The sequence below is a fragment of the Anopheles coluzzii genome, chromosome 2, assembly GCF_943734685.1.
Source record: "Anopheles coluzzii chromosome 2, AcolN3, whole genome shotgun sequence".
Lineage (NCBI taxonomy): Eukaryota > Metazoa > Arthropoda > Insecta > Diptera > Culicidae > Anopheles > Anopheles coluzzii.
The window spans coordinates 115,247,639-115,264,318 of NC_064670.1; the positions used below are offsets into that span (position 1 = coordinate 115,247,639).

Sequence of the window (16,680 nt, forward strand, 5' to 3'; positions counted from 1 at the left end):
ACGGCTTCGTTTTCTATCACCGCCGACAAGTTTCTCAATGTATTCCGAGCGTATCCGAGCTTTCATGGTACGTTAATATAAATGATATATATTCATGTATAATTGTATGTTGTTTTTGTTTACCATTATCCTGCCAATGCCTTATGCTTAACGACGTTTCCGACCAACGGCCCGCTTGCTGTGATTTCGCTTGCCTTGTCCACCCTTCGGTTTCTTGCGACTGAACGCTTTCGACTTTTTGCCTCCCTTTTTCTTCGTCCTTCCACCGTCCTCTCCGCCTTCCTCTGCCTCGCGTCTATAAGAGATAAAGTAGAAGCAATTAGTAGAAAAATATTGTAATAACCTTCTACAAACATCCAACATTGCGGGTACGTACTCTGCGCGTGCTTCCGCCTTCTGTAGCGAGATCGCCCGATCGATGTCGATCTTCGGCTTCTTGTTCAGCACCTTATTCACTATCTCCAGATTGCGCCGCTTTTCGCCGGCAACGCTCGATACCTTTTTCTTGCGCTTCTCGCCCGGCATCAGCTCCTTGACGCCGAGACCGCGCGCCTGCTTCTCGTTCGGCAGCGACTCCTGGAACACTCCCACCGATGCCGTCGACGCTTTCACTATGTTGGACGCGGTGATGAGCTGGAAAGGTAATGCGTAACGTATGCATTTTTTTTGGAATTTTGTTAGCATAATGGCAAAGCTTCCACCATCACCATCCTTCCCTACCTGTTTGGCGGATGCAGTCTCGGGACCGACGAAACCGGTCCGCGGGGTGGCGATTTTCTTCGCCCGGGCAATGTTCTTCATGCGCGCCACCTCATTCTTAGCCACGCGCTCGAGGCGCAGATCGCGCTTCTCCTTGAACATGTCCCGGTACGGATCGTTCTGCGGTACCTCCAGCACCCAGTCCTTCTCCTTCTCGGCCTTGTACCGCTGGTAGCCGTAGGTCGGTACCCATTTGTCCAGCACCGGGTCGAACACCTTCTTGTCGCGGGTGCGCTTTTTGATGCCCTTCTTTTTGGCAAACTCCTCCCATTTGGTGAGCGGCTTCGGGACGGGCAGCTTGCGGGCCCGCGGCAACGGGGCCTTCGGCGGCGGTAGCTTAGCAACGATCGATTCCTCGACCCGCTCCGTCGGCAGCTGCCAGATGCTGTTTATCAGAAGCTGCACATTGTCGCGCGTCAAATCGAGCACGTACTTTTCGCGGTCCGCTCTGAGGAGGGGAAAGAGGGGATGAATGAAAAACGCATTTAATTTAGCTTACCAAGCTGCACTCGTATGCATCGGTACTTACTTCATCTGTTCCTCGTCGTAGTAGTTCGGATCGCTCACCAGCATGTGGCCCACATCGATCGTCGGTTCCAGCGCCTTCTCAACCGTGATCGGTTTGTACTTTTGCAGATTCTGCTGCTGCTGCTGCAGCACTTCCTTTACGATATCCATGGCGATACGCGCAGAGGAAAACAACAATTACCAACAATTGCTACGCTGCCGCCTGGTCCGGTAAACACGTTTTTAAAGTTTACCGAATGGCCGCTGTCAAAATAATATGCTTTTTTGCTGTTGCTGTTGTCAACCAAGGATAATGTATTTAGAAGGTTGATTTTTATCGCTTTTGCTGGGCGACATTGTGGGGGACATCTGTCACTCTCTGCATACAAATTTCAATACCCCGCACCAGCCCTCCCCGATTTTTATACCGGAGCCCCAGGAAGAGAAATGTCAAGTCGAGAAATGTCATTTTGCTCTGAACAACTTCACCTTGTCATTTATAACACCTTGGTTGTCAACCAAGGTGTTATAAATGACAAGGTGAAGTTGTTCAGAGCAAAATGACATTTCTCGACTTGACATTTCTCTTCCGGGGGCTCCGGTATAAAAATCGGGGAGGGCTGGTGCGGGGTAAAGAAATTTGTATGCAGAGAGTGACAGATGTCCCCCACAATGTCGCCCAGCAAAAGCGATAAAAATCAACCTTCTAAATACATTATCCTTGGTTGTCAACGCCGGCGCACATGACCACGTTTATACGGTCGATTTGAAAAGTCGATACTTCAAAGGAGCACAGTGGGACATCAGCGTTGTGCAGATTAACCCTTGAAGGTAATTCGTTCGCTCCAGATCGGATTCACATTAGGCAGCGGTCTAATGTTGTTGCGCGCAACATTGTTGCTCGGCAACATTTCGCTGAGGTGGTCTATGAATGTTGCTGGCAACATTTCGCTTTGACATTGTTTAGCGTCAAAAAATTGCCTATTAACAGCTCAGAGTTTATTTTTTATCATTCACTTGTTGAATAAAGTGTTGAAAAAACAAAATATACATCAAAAAATTTATTATAAATGCTTAAAATCCAAATTTAGTGGATGTCAACAAAACGCACACTGCTGCTGTGTCATTTCATACACCCGATTACCATGACCAAGGTAAATAGAAAATGTTGCCACACAAAAATCAAATTGGATTGAATTTGGCATGCAACAAAGTTGCGCTAGCTGTCAAAATCCATACATTTTGCCAGCAACAATGTTGCGCGCAACAAGATTAGACCAGTGCCTTAGTGGTGAAACCTCGGAATCGGACCTACTCGATTCCGATTCCGGGATCAGAATCGGCTCCGAAATGGGAATCAACCCGGGAATGGCAATTTGTTCCAGTTACTATATGAGAATCGACTCCAGAATTGGAATGAGCTCCAGAATGAGAATCAGTTCTTGAATAGAAATAAGAAGTTTCAGAAGCGAAATCAGTACGAGAATCTCCATGGGAATGTTCCGTGAGAACCGTTTACAAGAAAATATAGATTCTTTGCGGTTATCGATAAGTAGCATCATTGGACCGAAACGCCTATTCTTGTGGAGATGCCGAAACCGACTCCGTTTCGAAGCCAGTACGGATCTGGTTTCGATTTCGGAACCAATGCTAGAATCGAATCTAGAAACAGGTTTCGGACCTACCAGAAAACTTCGGAGCTAGGCCGGAATCGATTCCGACAAAACCTTCATTTTTCCTATCACCAATTCACATGGCAAAACGAATCATTCCAGTAATATTTTAGGTGGAAACCACAAAAACCAAGTCATCATGAAGGAGGGAAAACTAAGAGCCACATCACACCGAATTTACCAATATCGCTTCATTTCGCGCCCCCCTTTGTAGTAAAAGAGGGTGTTGTGTGTGTGTTTTGCTTCACATATTTTATTTGCTTATGGTGTGTTGTTTCTTCTTTTTTCTGTTAGTTAGCTTAAATTGTAATCGCTGCTTATATTACGGCTACCGCAGTATTTCGCTTTTCCTTTGCAAATGTCTCATACCACCACGGTTACATTATTCATCCTGCACAACTTCTTGCTGCTCATGCATGCATGCCATAGCATAGTTTCTTCCCGGTTCTGCCTCTCACAAATCGTGGTTCCCTAACGGTCCTTAGAAGATATCTATATATCTATCCCCGCGTACGATAGCGCGTGTTCTCTCGTGCCTTACAATCGTCTAGTTGATCGCTCCGATTTAATCAGCTTTGTGTTCCTTTCCCGGGCTTTCACCACCGTTCTCTGCAGCAGATATCTTTTTGCTTTTCTTTTCATTTATTTTCCATTTTCTCTGACTCTGTGCTGACTGTTTTGCTGGCTTGTTTTGCTTGTATCACCAAATACAAAATCATACAAATAAATCACTTGTCCTAAAATGTTTGCCAAAGAGAGTGAATACAATATAGTAGTAGTTTGTGTTTAACCGTTTGGGTATGGGTTGCTTCTTTTGCTATGGTTTAATGTTCTATTATGCCGTTTTGTAAGTGTATGATAGTTTAGAGCATGTTCGCTTTACTAAATTCTTTCGATTCTAAATTTCGATTATGTTTGTGGTTCGTGGTGTAGTATTGAATCTCTCCAGTTTATTTATTACTTTTGTGCATTGTTCACGTACACGAACACGGAGACTCGCGCTGTCATTAATGTAACCGTATCGTATGTAACCGAATCATCGACTGACGAGGAGATCGTTCTTGGGCGGGTGGAGGAAACGAAACGATTTCAAAACCACCATCCCGCGCATTGCTTCAGATAAATAACATATCATATTGTATCGGGTCGTAACGGAGTCTTCTCTTCTGCAAGCCAATCTTTACCGGGCATGCTTCCGATGCATCGAACCACAACAGAACACCACACGCACCATTTTCTCTCTTGCTATCACCACAGGCCTCGCGCGCGTGTTTGTTGCTCTATTGCTAGTGAGTGTGTGTGTGTGCGAAAAATATATAAAAACTGTTCGAGGGGTGTTGTTGTAATAGGGGATAGCGGGGCCAGAGACACTTTGTTGTACATACTACTAATTATGGCAACACTAGAGCACTAAGAGCTTATTACGTCTTTGTTATGCTACATCTTTGATATCATCCCTCCGCCAAGCACGCAGCGCACCGCACCGCATCACCCCTCCTCCCCAGAGCGTTTGGCCCACTCAATGTTAGTCGCCATCGTCAGAATTCTTCCTCCCGGAAGTGTAGTGCAGCAGCACCGCACACGATCTACACATCCACTTCCTCCTCCTCCTCCTCCTCCTTTCACCTTTCCAATTCTTTTTGCTATTCTATAGTTTCGTTTATGCCTATTATATGTTCCTGTTGTTCGGTTTGTATAGTGGTGTTTTAATCTTGTTGCACTTATCCTCTCACGCCTTCCGGATTTACTATTGATTGTTGATTAATGTTTCCTTGTTTATTTAAATGGGGTGTGTTGGTTTTGGGGTGTATTGTTTCGATTTTTTTCTCTTCTCTCTCTCCTATTTCTTACAACAACTGCATCTGCACAAGCGACTTTGTAAGGGAAAATTGTATTTAAATCAACTGAAAGGTTTTTTTATGCGATGCATACTAAATTTTTACGATCTTCTCGGAGAAAAAAGGTATAAACTAAGACAATAAAATCAATATAATTCAGATTGTTTGGTTACTTTCGAAAAACAAAAGGGGAAAAAGGAAATGCTATGCGCAACACTCCTGCCAGGCAAAAAATGCACTTCACGGCAAGTGTACACTCTAGCAATAGGTTGTAGTAGCAGTAGTAATAGTTAATAGTAATTAGCAATAGTAGTTTGCAATAGTAGGTAATAGTATATTAATTGCTGCTGCTTCTGCTGCTGCTGCTGCTGCTGTTTGCTGTACTTAAGTTCCGCCTTTTATGAATAAGGGTTTCGGTACAGATTTCGATACGGGTTTGTCCCTAAACATTTCTTTTCTTTTTTTTTAGTTTTCTCAGTTCAGTTTAGCTCATTTTTTCATGCAATCATCATTCTCTTCTTTACTCTGCTTTACAACTTTTGATGACTTATTCAACTAACTTCCCGACTACTCTCACCTTGTCTTCCTTCTTTTACTCGCGTGCGTGCGTGTTTCACTTTTTTTCTTCTTTTATATAAAACATATATTCGTGTATATAAACGACTTATCAGTTAACGTTGTTGTGTATTCTCTCTTACTTAGCGTACTATGCGGATTTTTTCCCTCCTCCTCCTTATGTGTGTAAGTTGAAGTTTCCCTTAGTTATGCTTACTTGTTGTGTCATTTCTTCGCACATGTGCACACATGACGATTCCTCTTACTGCATTGATGACAGCCAAACAAAAAAAAGTACCAAAAACTGTACGGTTAGATGACAAAATTGGTAGTAGTCGCACATTACGCAAAACCGAGCCCGATCGCTCTGCCGACTGGCATGAGCAGACAAAAGGCATCGATCAGCAGTGTGCTGCCTAGCGGGTCCGAATATAGTAACCTACATCTCCAATAGAAGAGAAAGGCTGGAATATTTCAACACCATTAAAGAACCGAACAAAGATTAAATTATTGGTTGAACAATCCCCTTCGCATTCCTCCCCATGACTTTTGCCAACTTTTATGCGTAGAAGTTAGATTTTACTATGACCTAAGCTTTAATTTTAGACACAACTAATGCTAAATCCAATCCAATAATCAAAATAAAAGAGAACATTTGCCAAACACTCCATTTTATCATCAACCGTGTAGGATCGTAGAGAAGCGGGCGTGCACGCACCTCCGCCGTCTTACGTGCTAAGCTTAACTGTATGAAAGTATCATTTTCTCTACCAACTAGCCGGGGAGAACCTTACGTCTCCGTCAGGATGAACAATATGAAGAAAGGCATTTTTAAGCTGATTGTAGAACACACGATTGCGCGTCCGCGACAGAGTATGGTTGCTTACTTAATAAATTATTGAGAATGCTTTCATCGCTCCGTAGCGATTATTGCTCTAGATGAGTGTGTAACAGACGATTATAGCAAAAAAAATAATAATAATAAGAAAAAAGTTTCAACCGAAAATTGAACTAAATTACTGCCTAAAGATGGATTTTCAACAAATTGCTTTAAAACATATCAAGAGCGGACAAAAAACAAGGTTCACACCAAATCAACTACTTGCCGGATGATAGGCAAGCCGAAAAACAGGAAAACCAATAACTGAAGTATTTAAAAAAAACCTGATCACTTCATAGCAAAGAAAAACTACAACCAGCAGAAATTTTATCTAATAAACAAAGTGATAGTAATTGATTGAAGCAACATTACACCCTTTTTGCAACGTATTTTTAATGACAGCAAATTTCAAGAGCTAATTGCAACACAGTGTTCCTTCTTCTCTGTAGCCCACCCATCTATCGCTTTTCACTTTTGCGTAAGGCAGCGCACACACACACATACACACGAGAGAAAGAATCGATTTCAATACGTACAAAAAAAAAGAACTTAAATGAAAAATATGAGAGAAATGTAAAACATGTTTCGCACAGGAAGCAGAAAACAAAAACCTGGAAATCACGCATATCATTCTCTCCCGTTAGGCGAAAAAGCTGTACGATTTGCGCTGAATAATTCCCTTGGCATTTAGGATGCGTTGAGGATATAGAAGTTCGTCCTTCCAGTCCGTCCGACATCCTGCAGCGGAGCCAACAACATCCGTGAGTTTTGTGAGGCCAAGTTTCATGCCTCGCCCTTCCCTCGGCACCCACCACCACCCTTGAGTTGCTTGCTTCTCTAGTGAACCATTTTGTTGGAGGAATTTCTTACTTGCTTTGTAGTGATTGAGATGCGTTCAATTTCTTTTCTTGTTCTGTCGCTTCGCGCTGCTAACACGACGATGCAGATTCGGTTTCTGTTCAGGATATCATCATCTTCTGCTTGCCCTGGCGCCTTTTTGTAGCATGATGATGCTGCTGCTGCTGCTGAAGAGCTGCTGTTACCTTATGCTAGTATACTCCCACGCACATAACTTCTGCTTCGGTAGCATGGTGTGGCTGTGCAATGTGGGCGTGTTCGTGTATGCATCTACTTTATTATTAATGTTTTAGTATCTGTTTCTGTTTTTCTTCTTCTTCTTCACTCTCTGTTCTCTTGTTCTCTGCTATGCTTTCGCATCTCATATTTTCCATAATATCCCTGATTAGGAGAGGTCTGTAAGAAAAAGGTAGCAAACCGTCAATAACATAGGAGATAGGCTGCTCAACTAAAAAGAGGGGTTGTTGTTTAGGATACTTACAACTTGGCGCTGCTTCGTAACGTCTCTGTATTTGGTCGTATGTGAACTTCACAAATGCATCATATTGTTCGGCTAGTTTAGTGGTCAGCACGGCATCATACTGCTCCCGCAAGGCATCCTCTCGCTCTTTCAGCATACGTTCACAGATCATTTGCACCTTTAAAAGTGGGATTTTTTTTTAATAAAAATTGAATGGATGTGTGAAGGACAGGCGAAAAGAAATTGTAAAAAAAGGGAAAACACTTTTTTAATTCGATCCAACATACTCAGCACGATCCCCTGCACCTTTCCGATACCATTTTCGACAAAATGGAGGAGGAGAGTTTGGGTACTCTATATGGTTTTTTTTTTTTTTTTTTTGCAGACCAAACAAACATTCTCAGCTGCCGCAAATACCTACCTGCTTGAAGGTGAACAGGGCTTTTTCCGGATTTTTCACCATGCTAGGAGGGCTGTCTGGTCGGCGGGGACTGTCCGGGCCCATTTCGGAGCCGCTCGATTCCGAGTCCTGCATGCGTTCGAAGTTGTGGCTGTTGAAGGTGAGTTGCTTCCTGCGGTGCAGTCTTTTGATTTCCTCCGTGATATTTTGTGCCATTTTTTCTGCGAAGGAAAAGAAAAAGGGAAAATCAATAATACAATCACAGCGCAATACAATTGTTTTCTTATATTGTATACATCATAGTTTACGCCACCATTTAAATGCACATATATTTTACAGCACGAGTCATTCGAATCGAGCACTATTTGCATTTTTTGCAGCGCTCCGTACCCTCCCTTTCCCTTTCCAAATGTAACAAAACACAGAAACACTACTATCGGACACCATTTTAAACATCCGACTATATATAATACGTACTCATACATTTTGCTGCAGTTGCATTGCATTATGTCTCTAATACAAGAAACAGTGAGAGAGAGAGTGAGAGGGCACACACCATGGCGTGTGTTCGAGGCAAATCGAACAAAAGGAGGACACATTTTAATAAAAGACAGTCGGGCTGGTTTGGTGTGCGCGTGCAGACGCGAGAGCCTCCGGCGGGAACTAATATCTATTCACGGCGCAAGGATGGACGCAACATGGACATGAGCGGTAGTAATAAAAAGTTTGCTTTAGGGCCTTGCCTCTATGTATATATAGACACAGACACACCAACACACGCACACATACACATATACGGGCAAATATCCTTTTACCTTAACGACTCCCACGAGACATAAAAACAATACTACTGTGGGTGGGAGATTGGGTGATGTGGCGCCGTGTTCGTCAGGAAATTGCATTATTTAGCTTCCAATGATCATGTTACCACAACACCAGCCGGGCACCAGAGGAAACCTTAAACCTTTCTCGCAACTATTGTAAAAATAAATTTCTCTTGCATAGTGAAAAGTGCAAACATTTTCTACATTCCATTAAAACACATTACTTGCTCCTCTCTCGGCGTTTCTCGTGTGATCCACACAAAAATAAAATATATTCCCCGGGTCGGTATATCCATTAAACGCGTTTCATTTCACGCAAATGTGATCTATCTCTATCTGCGTGCCAGTTTTATTACATTTACGCCCCCCGGACTGGACGTGCACCAGCAGCAGCAGATAGAGAGTAACGACGTTTGTACGAGCAGTGCACACACGGGACACACGCATTATACTATGTACAACGCAGCGCCGACGATGACGCAAGGATACTTCTCACCCCTTGCAACAAAAGCATACCCTTCCGTCGAAATGGAACGCGGCGAGAACGGTACGACGGTAGACCAAACGCATGGAAAATCGGGTAAAACAATTCTAACAACGTAGAACAGTGGATGCAACATTTATGCTAGTATTCTTTGCTACAATCCCCGCAAACTCAACACCAATAAATGTAAAATCGTTTAAAACAGCAGCAAATTATGCTGAATGTGTGAATGAAAATACAAACGAAACAACCACTCGAGGGTTGTGTGTCGTTCGATATTATTAACATATTTTCCAGCAGTAACTCTCACCCGGTTCCTCCAGAAAAAAAGGATAGCCTTTTAGCAAGCCAACCATCGCCCGGGGAAACTTAAGAAGATATATAGTCGGGTGATTTTCTACGACACATTTTTTGCTGCTCTCTATCCCATTGGGTACGTGTGTATGTAATGCATTACGATCACACACACAAAATACAGGTAATTGACAAAAAAGAAGGAAAAAGGGAAGCGAAACAAGCGGAGCAGAAGAAAGTGCAGTTTTTGATAAGCATTCTCGGTTGCATGTTATGCCCACTGCCCACCATCCATCCTCTGTAGGACACACACACACACACACACACACACACTTACAAAACACTGTTTTTCTCCTTCTGCTAGCATTGGACGCAGTAATACCAGTAACTATTCCAATGGGGTCAGAACTAGTGATGGGAAAAATGAAGTTTTCCTCGGAATCGATTCCGGCTAGCACCGAAGTTTCCTGGAATCGATTCCGGATAGCAGGTTCAGAATTAGTTTCCGGAATTAGTTCTTGAATCGACTCCGGAATCGGAATCAGCTCTGGAATTAGTTCCTGAATCGGCTTCGGAATCATAATTGGTTCCGGAATCGAAATTGGCTCTGGAATCGGAATCGACTTCGAAATCGGATTCGGTTTCGACATCTCCATAAGAAGAGACGTTTGCGGCAATCAATATGTAGTATCATTGGATCCAAAGAATCAAAATTTAAGTTACTTGTAAACAATCCATTCTCATGGAGATTCCCGGACTGATTTCGCTACTGAAACTTATTTCTTATTTCATTACTTGTACTTCTTATTTCAATTCAAGAACTGATTCTCATCAACCGGAGCTAATGGCAATTCTGGAATCAATTATGATTCTGTTACCGGAACAAATTGCCATTCTCAGGTCGATTCCGATTCCGGATCCGATTTTGATTACGGAACCTATTCCGATTCCGGAATCGATTCCTAAAACGAAATCGATTCCGAAAACGAAATCGGAATAGGGTAGGTTCGAATCCGCGCTACCACCACTAGTCAGAACCCCACTCCTCCTGTATGTGTGCTTATGCTCCCTGTAGGGATTCAAGTACAACGAAACATACGATCGGACCGGAGGGGAGGGATTGACATATGGTGACTACATGCGGTGTGTACCAAATAACATCGGTTTTCGTTGTGTTCGATTGCTTTAGCGCAGTGGACGGACGACAATGCGCGCATCGGTGAAAAGGGAGTTTTGTCGCATGAGAAAACGAGGAAAGCAAAAACTCTAATTGATGGAAAAGTCGTGAGAAATTCCCATCAGGACCTCTCAACGACCCAATGGGGCCCTTGTTGTTTTTTTTTTTGCTCCATGACTAACTTTATAGCTAATATTACATGGCTCGGTCCATGCGTCCCCGTTCGGAGTGTTTAAAAGGTAGCCCGCCTCCTGTCGGGTCTTGTTAAAGGTAATGCAATTATTATTTTGTGCCGTGCTACACTCCACTGCTCAGGTATCGTCCCTTCATGCTGTCCGTTGCCTTCTCTCGTTCCTTTTAGCCAAGTATAGGAAATTCGTTTTTTTATCCTTCCCGTGTCGACCACCATACACATAAGTGTCCATTTTTGAAGGGTTCTGGACCCGTTGATGAATTCGACTAAAAAGAAGAAAACAACCCTTCTCCTTCCCTGTTGGAAGCTCCCTTCCCTATCCTTACCCTTTCACGCTATATCGCACTCCCTCTCTTTCACTCACCTGGTGTTAGCTTGGAACAGGTGGCTTCTGCAAAAGGCGACGGTTTCGGTTCCATGACGCGCATCGACGCGGCGGCAGCGGCCGCTGCAACGGATGTGGAGGATGAGCCGGACGGGGAAGAGGAGGAGGAGGAGGCAGACGCGGTCTGGCTGGGGCTGCCGAACGGGTGACATCTTCGCCGCTTGGTCGGCCGCTGGTTGAGGCTTTCCCAGTCCAGCGAACGTTTTAACGTTGCGCACGCCATTGTGCTGAGGATTGATTGGTGCTGCTGCTGCGCTACCTGATAGCAACTACAACGACTGCCAACTTCTAGCTATTCACACACTCACACCACGTTGTGTTGTTGGTCCTCTGCACCTCACACCTCGCGGTCCGGTTAACGATTGTATTAACTTGGCTGCTGCTGCTGCCAGAGACGGTAAAAGATCCGTCTCGAACAGTAGTAGTTACACTCTGACCGAACACACAAGCACATACAGAAACACACACACAGGCGTTCTTTTTTATAAGGGCCGTTTCAGACTTTTCACTTTCTCTCTCTCTCTCTCTCTCTCTCTCTTTCGCTCTTTCGCACTAATGCACAATTGCAATTGCACTGGCTCGTTGTAGTCTCTATCCGCCGGGCACCCCGAAAAGAGAACACACCTCCTTCTGTATGTATATCGAAGTGGCTGCTACGATGAAAATGTTTTTTTTTTTCGCGAATATGCTGGAAAATGCTAGTTAACAGTGATGCGCCGATAAAACCACTAACGATCCTGCAGAATAAAACGCACAAATAAAGATACACATTAGTGTCGGAAAAAAGGGGAATAAATTCAAAGCTAAAATAAATATGAAATCTTAAAAAAAAGCGAAAATATTGTTGTAATATTTCCGTTATATCAGCGTGTAGTCACTTGTAGGTCCAACTTTTCCCCGATAAAATGATAATTGCTTTTCCACTATTTTAACGACACAATTCCAGACACAGACGTTGTATAGAGCAAACGTAAATGTATAGAGGAGGACAACTGCTTCGAACGAAACCACTTCGATGATTATGTTTTCTTCTCTACGCAAATGTTTTCTGAAGCGAACCATCCAGCCAACTACGATTAAATTACGCTAAATATCCTTCCCACTCTCCGCAACACACAGGCAAACAAGCCGACACTCTACACCACACACATACGCGCACATATATATATCAAAAGAGCAGCTCCTTCGCAGGGATAATGCTCACACCAGCAGCAACAGCATTAGACAGCAGCCAACACTCTCTTCGACTGTTTGTAGTAGTGGTGGTGCGCGATGCTCAAGACCGTTACACGCATATGCATCCCATCCCTTTTCCTGCGCTGATGATTATCATCATGATGATGATGACGGTACGGAAATGTCTTTAAGCGAGATGTGCCTGTGCCTGCCGAACCCGAGGCGTATTAAAGTTATCTACGCCATTTCCTTTTTTTCCTTTTCCGATTCAACGACTACAGGCGACGACCGATGGAACGCGCTGGAATGGCGATAAAACGGTTGGTGCACACTACACTAACTAAATAACTGGTGCAAGGACCGTAAAGATATCAGGTCAAGTTATAAGCCCGTTTTGACAGCTAGGTGGAAGAAGAATCGACGAAGAAAACTGACAGTTAGTTTTCCGCGTTTGGCGAACGCTTCAAGTTCTCGAAGGAAAATTTCCATTTTAAATCACGGGCAGTGTCCTAACAAACTAAAATATTCACCCAAATTGATCTCCACCAAATATTAACCATGCAAAACGTAAACAATCCATCAATACATATACAAGCGGAAAACCATCTGTCAAAATCGGAGCCCAGGGGGGGGATCGCCAAAACCGCTATAACTACACCTCATTATACATTCCACCTTGAACTGGTGGTAAATATTTGACACACATTTTTTTTAACTTATTACTTATTATCTGATTATTTCTGCACGCGTGTGGGAGACTCGAAACTGTTCGACGAGGTATGGTGAAATCATAAAATTGGACGTGTGCATAAAACCATCCCACATCGGGGCTTTCTGCTAAAGGAGGGAGAAGGTGTGCACTGCTCAACGTCATGTACACGGTTTAAATTATTGTACAAAAAACCACCCCATAAATGCCCCTCTTCAAGAACGGAACACGGCTACGAACGACACACTTGGATAAACCGTGGTCCGCCTCTGCCTTTACTCTCGCTCGTTCTTTTTCACTCTTTAAGCACACTCCTTTCCGTGTGCGATTGCATCCGTCTAACGTGTGGGGACCTCTGTCCTGCTGCTGAATACGCGAAGGAATTGGGTACAGTCACGGAACACAAAACACACAACCCCTACGGTTCGGTTCGCACCAATATACACACAGGCACGCACACACACACGGGGGGTGTAGAGCTACACACACATTCCGCTAGCCGAGGCTACCCCACACACAGTGCAAACCCCGACCGAGAGGGGTTGATTCCGAAAGTGGTGGTATCGACAGGCACGCATTTTTTATTTCCTTCCCCTTGTTCCGACCCATTCCACTGCAGCTTCTTCCACCTGCGTACACCCAGTGGACTTACACATCCAGCACACCTCTCGCACACACCAACGTAGTCCAGCGTCTGAGAAGGCGTAGAAAAACGCTACATCACCCAACCAACCAACTAACCAACACCACATACAGCCAGAAAAGACAGAGGAGCAGCAGACTGCCTGTGCTTTTCTTCTGAACTGCTGTCTACAAAATGGTCCCCTTCTTACTGCTGCTAATTATCCTTTCAAAAGAGCACCACAGGCCGCAACGAATGAACGATTTGAAATGGACAGAGATTAACCTTTTTCCCAAAAAGAAACACACACACACACCCCCACACATACACACACAAGCTCTACTACGGCGAAATGCAGCTGCGGGTTCTTGTTCTCAGCGCAGCCAAAGCAGCCATGCATGCACTCGCTAACGAAACGCAGAGGCGATTGAAACGGCCCGCAGCCAACGGTTGCCCGTCGACACACACTGCGCGATGCCCGTTGCACCACCAATACCACATACACCACGCGCGCACGCACACACCGTACGCGAACGCACAGCCGCACCAACACACTGCCGCGCACGCACGCACAGCGTACCGATACACGCAGAGCGCAAGGGAAGGCGACCCGACAGACAAAGAGAGCGAAATTTACAGGCGAGGGGCATGTAGAAACAGGGGGAAGGGGTTCGGTCGATTTTGTATTGGCCGCCATAGTCGAGCGGAAGCGATTTTTTTCCGAATTGAGAGTGAGCGCGCGCAGCGCTCTCTCGCATGCCTTCAAATTACACGGGGCGCTCTCGCGATACAAAACAGCTGATCAGCTGATACCCCCTCCCTCCCGTTTCTTTCCTCTCGCGTTGCGCTGGATGCGCGGATCAGCTGTTCTTGCTCTCTCGCGTTTCTTTCGGTTTGCGCTGCGCTGTTGCCGCACTTGCGCGCTGCGCTGAACACCCCCTCCCCCTCGTTTCTTTCGTTGCGCGTTGTGCGCTGTGCGCTTTCGTTCACTTTGATTTGCTGCGTAATAAAATCGCATGCATCGAAATAAATTAAATTACATCAAACTCGTTTGATATTTTTACACTTTATTGAAACTTAAGGCACAGTTCCACACATCGCTAACCACAATCTTGCCACAAAACCACACATATTTTTTATTATAAATATTAAAAAAAAATCGTCACTTCAAGCACCCGCCTTACTGCCTGTATGTTGTGTATGTTGAATACTGTAAAAAAAAGCATTGAAATAAAGCAGCATAATTTACATATTCATGTTGAATTATGAAAGATTAACGCTGCTTTATTTCAATGCGCACACCACTTCAACACTTGAAAATACGACCGAGGCCGTAATAATGTGAATTGAAATAAATAACACTTCAACACTTCACTTCAAATTACATCGAGCGCCCGGGACTTAGGCTAAAACGCGCGCGGCCTCACACTGCGAAGGCTTGAACTGTACTGACGATTTTGTGTGGTAGCAAGAAAGGGAACGCACGAGGAACACTCGCTGCACTAGTGCGAGCGAGACACCGACACCAGCAAGCCGCTGCGAGAAAACCAAACTGAGCGCGCTGGCTGAAAGTGAACGCACACATTCACACATGTGTGATTGTGTGAGTGCAAAAACTGTGTAGAAGGCAAAACACGCTCTCGCCGCCGCGTAATTCCGCGTATTTCCAACCGTCTCCCCCTGTTTCTACATGCCCCTCGCCTGAAAGACGCACACTTTTACATTCTCATTGCTAGTAGGGGATCCACCTCACACCACGATCGCGCGCTGCTCACCAACATGTCGTCATCGTCATCAGCACCACCATACGGAAAACACGATGCAGCACCACGATTCAAAGGAAGACATTTTGTGGGACGACCTCACACTGCCCCCCCACCCCCCTGTTCTTACTTGTAGGGAAACTGTTTTCCGCAACATCAAGGAGCGATGGAAAATGATTCGACGATTCTACACCACCAAGCAATTTACACTTCTTTGTGCACCCATTTTACACTGCAACGACGGTGACGTATCAAACGAACACGGAGAAATTACAACGATTTCGATCACCTGCTTACACAGTAGTAGGAGAAACTGGCGTGTCTGCTGCTGTTGCTGCTGCTCCACAAAAGGCGACGTTTATTACACGCTGATGAGCGAGGCAATTAGCAATCCCTTGCCGAGCAGCTCGACGACACTTTCTTTCTTCGCACAATTACGCACTCCGCTCCACACGCCCGTTACGACGAATTCGCGTGAAATGGCATTTTATTTTTAACCGAAGTGAAAGAAAATATGGCCGTTCGAGCTTACCAGCAGCGTTCGCGAGAGAACTACAGCAGTCGCAGCAGCAGCAGCTCACACATAGGCACACCGTGCTTCGTGATGGTCGTCGGAATAATGACATTAAAAAATAAATGACTTTACACTTTGGTAAAGCTGAAGATAAATCAATAAGTTCGGCAAAAAATATGCTAATATATTTTTAGTGGACATAATAAGCATTAAAAGTGATTTTTTTCAAACAAAAATGTTACCCAAATAGCCAATGAAGTACTGGGGAGCTCCTATCCATACATCAACCTTGATTATCAATCGATGAAAACGACGGTTAATCGATTAAGAAACGAAGGACGGTTTTCTTTTCAAAAGAAGGAAATTAACAGAAACTAATAACTTTAAATACTGTACTTCACTGTGAAGATATCAAAAGTTAATATTTCTCCTTTTTCAACATTTTCCGGTTTATTAGAATGACCTCATTTTGGTTGTTGTGAATTGATGGGAGATAGTCAAGGTGTATGCAATCGAGATAGTCACTGTCAGATTGATTTCGTCGCAAATCTCGAATATTCGATGTGTTTTTTGTTGTGATTGCGCGTTTCGGTTGTACTTGATGCTGAG

General features: G+C 44.3%; 2 protein-coding genes across 6 annotated transcripts; both read right to left on the reverse strand.

Moving 5' to 3' along the window:
- Window positions 1–68: 68 nt before the first annotated feature.
- Window positions 69–1,635, reverse strand: LOC120947887 (ribosome biogenesis regulatory protein homolog). Its single transcript, XM_040363698.2, has 4 exons — window positions 1,289–1,635; window positions 721–1,207; window positions 377–633; window positions 69–295 (listed from the first exon to the last, which is right to left on the reverse strand). The coding sequence occupies exons 1-4, from the start codon at window positions 1,435–1,437 to the stop codon at window positions 148–150; spliced, it is 1,041 nt and encodes a 346-aa protein (XP_040219632.1). The 5' UTR covers window positions 1,438–1,635; the 3' UTR covers window positions 69–147.
- Window positions 1,636–3,110: 1,475 nt separating this feature from the next.
- Window positions 3,111–16,165, reverse strand: LOC120953472 (akirin). Of its 5 annotated transcripts, none has more exons than XM_040373412.2 (5): window positions 16,090–16,165; window positions 11,267–12,024; window positions 7,952–8,151; window positions 7,552–7,708; window positions 3,111–7,466 (listed from the first exon to the last, which is right to left on the reverse strand). In XM_040373412.2, exons 2-5 carry the CDS (start codon window positions 11,508–11,510, stop codon window positions 7,456–7,458), a joined length of 612 nt encoding a protein of 203 aa, XP_040229346.2. In that variant the 5' UTR covers window positions 11,511–12,024; window positions 16,090–16,165; the 3' UTR covers window positions 3,111–7,455. The 5 variants fall into 5 exon arrangements, with proteins under 5 accessions (XP_040229346.2, XP_040229344.2, XP_040229341.2 ...); XM_040373410.2 differs by having other exon boundaries at window positions 15,855–16,133; XM_040373407.2 differs by having other exon boundaries at window positions 15,847–16,133.
- Window positions 16,166–16,680: the final 515 nt, after the last annotated feature.

Coding starts and splice junctions, on each gene's coding strand:
- LOC120947887 (XM_040363698.2), bottom strand. CDS start 1,437: ATGGATATCGTAAAGGAAGTGCTGCAGCAGCAGCAGCAGAATCTGCAA. Junction 1,208..1,288: donor TACGACGAGGAACAGATGAA/GTAAGTACCGAT, acceptor TCCCCTCCTCAG/AGCGGACCGCGAAAAGTACG. Junction 634..720: donor AGACTGCATCCGCCAAACAG/GTAGGGAAGGAT, acceptor TTACCTTTCCAG/CTCATCACCGCGTCCAACAT.
- LOC120953472 (XM_040373412.2), bottom strand. CDS start 11,510: ATGGCGTGCGCAACGTTAAAACGTTCGCTGGACTGGGAAAGCCTCAAC. Junction 8,152..11,266: donor CTGTTCCAAGCTAACACCAG/GTGAGTGAAAGA, acceptor TTTCCTTCGCAG/AAAAAATGGCACAAAATATC. Junction 7,709..7,951: donor CCCTGTTCACCTTCAAGCAG/GTAGGTATTTGC, acceptor CCACTTTTAAAG/GTGCAAATGATCTGTGAACG.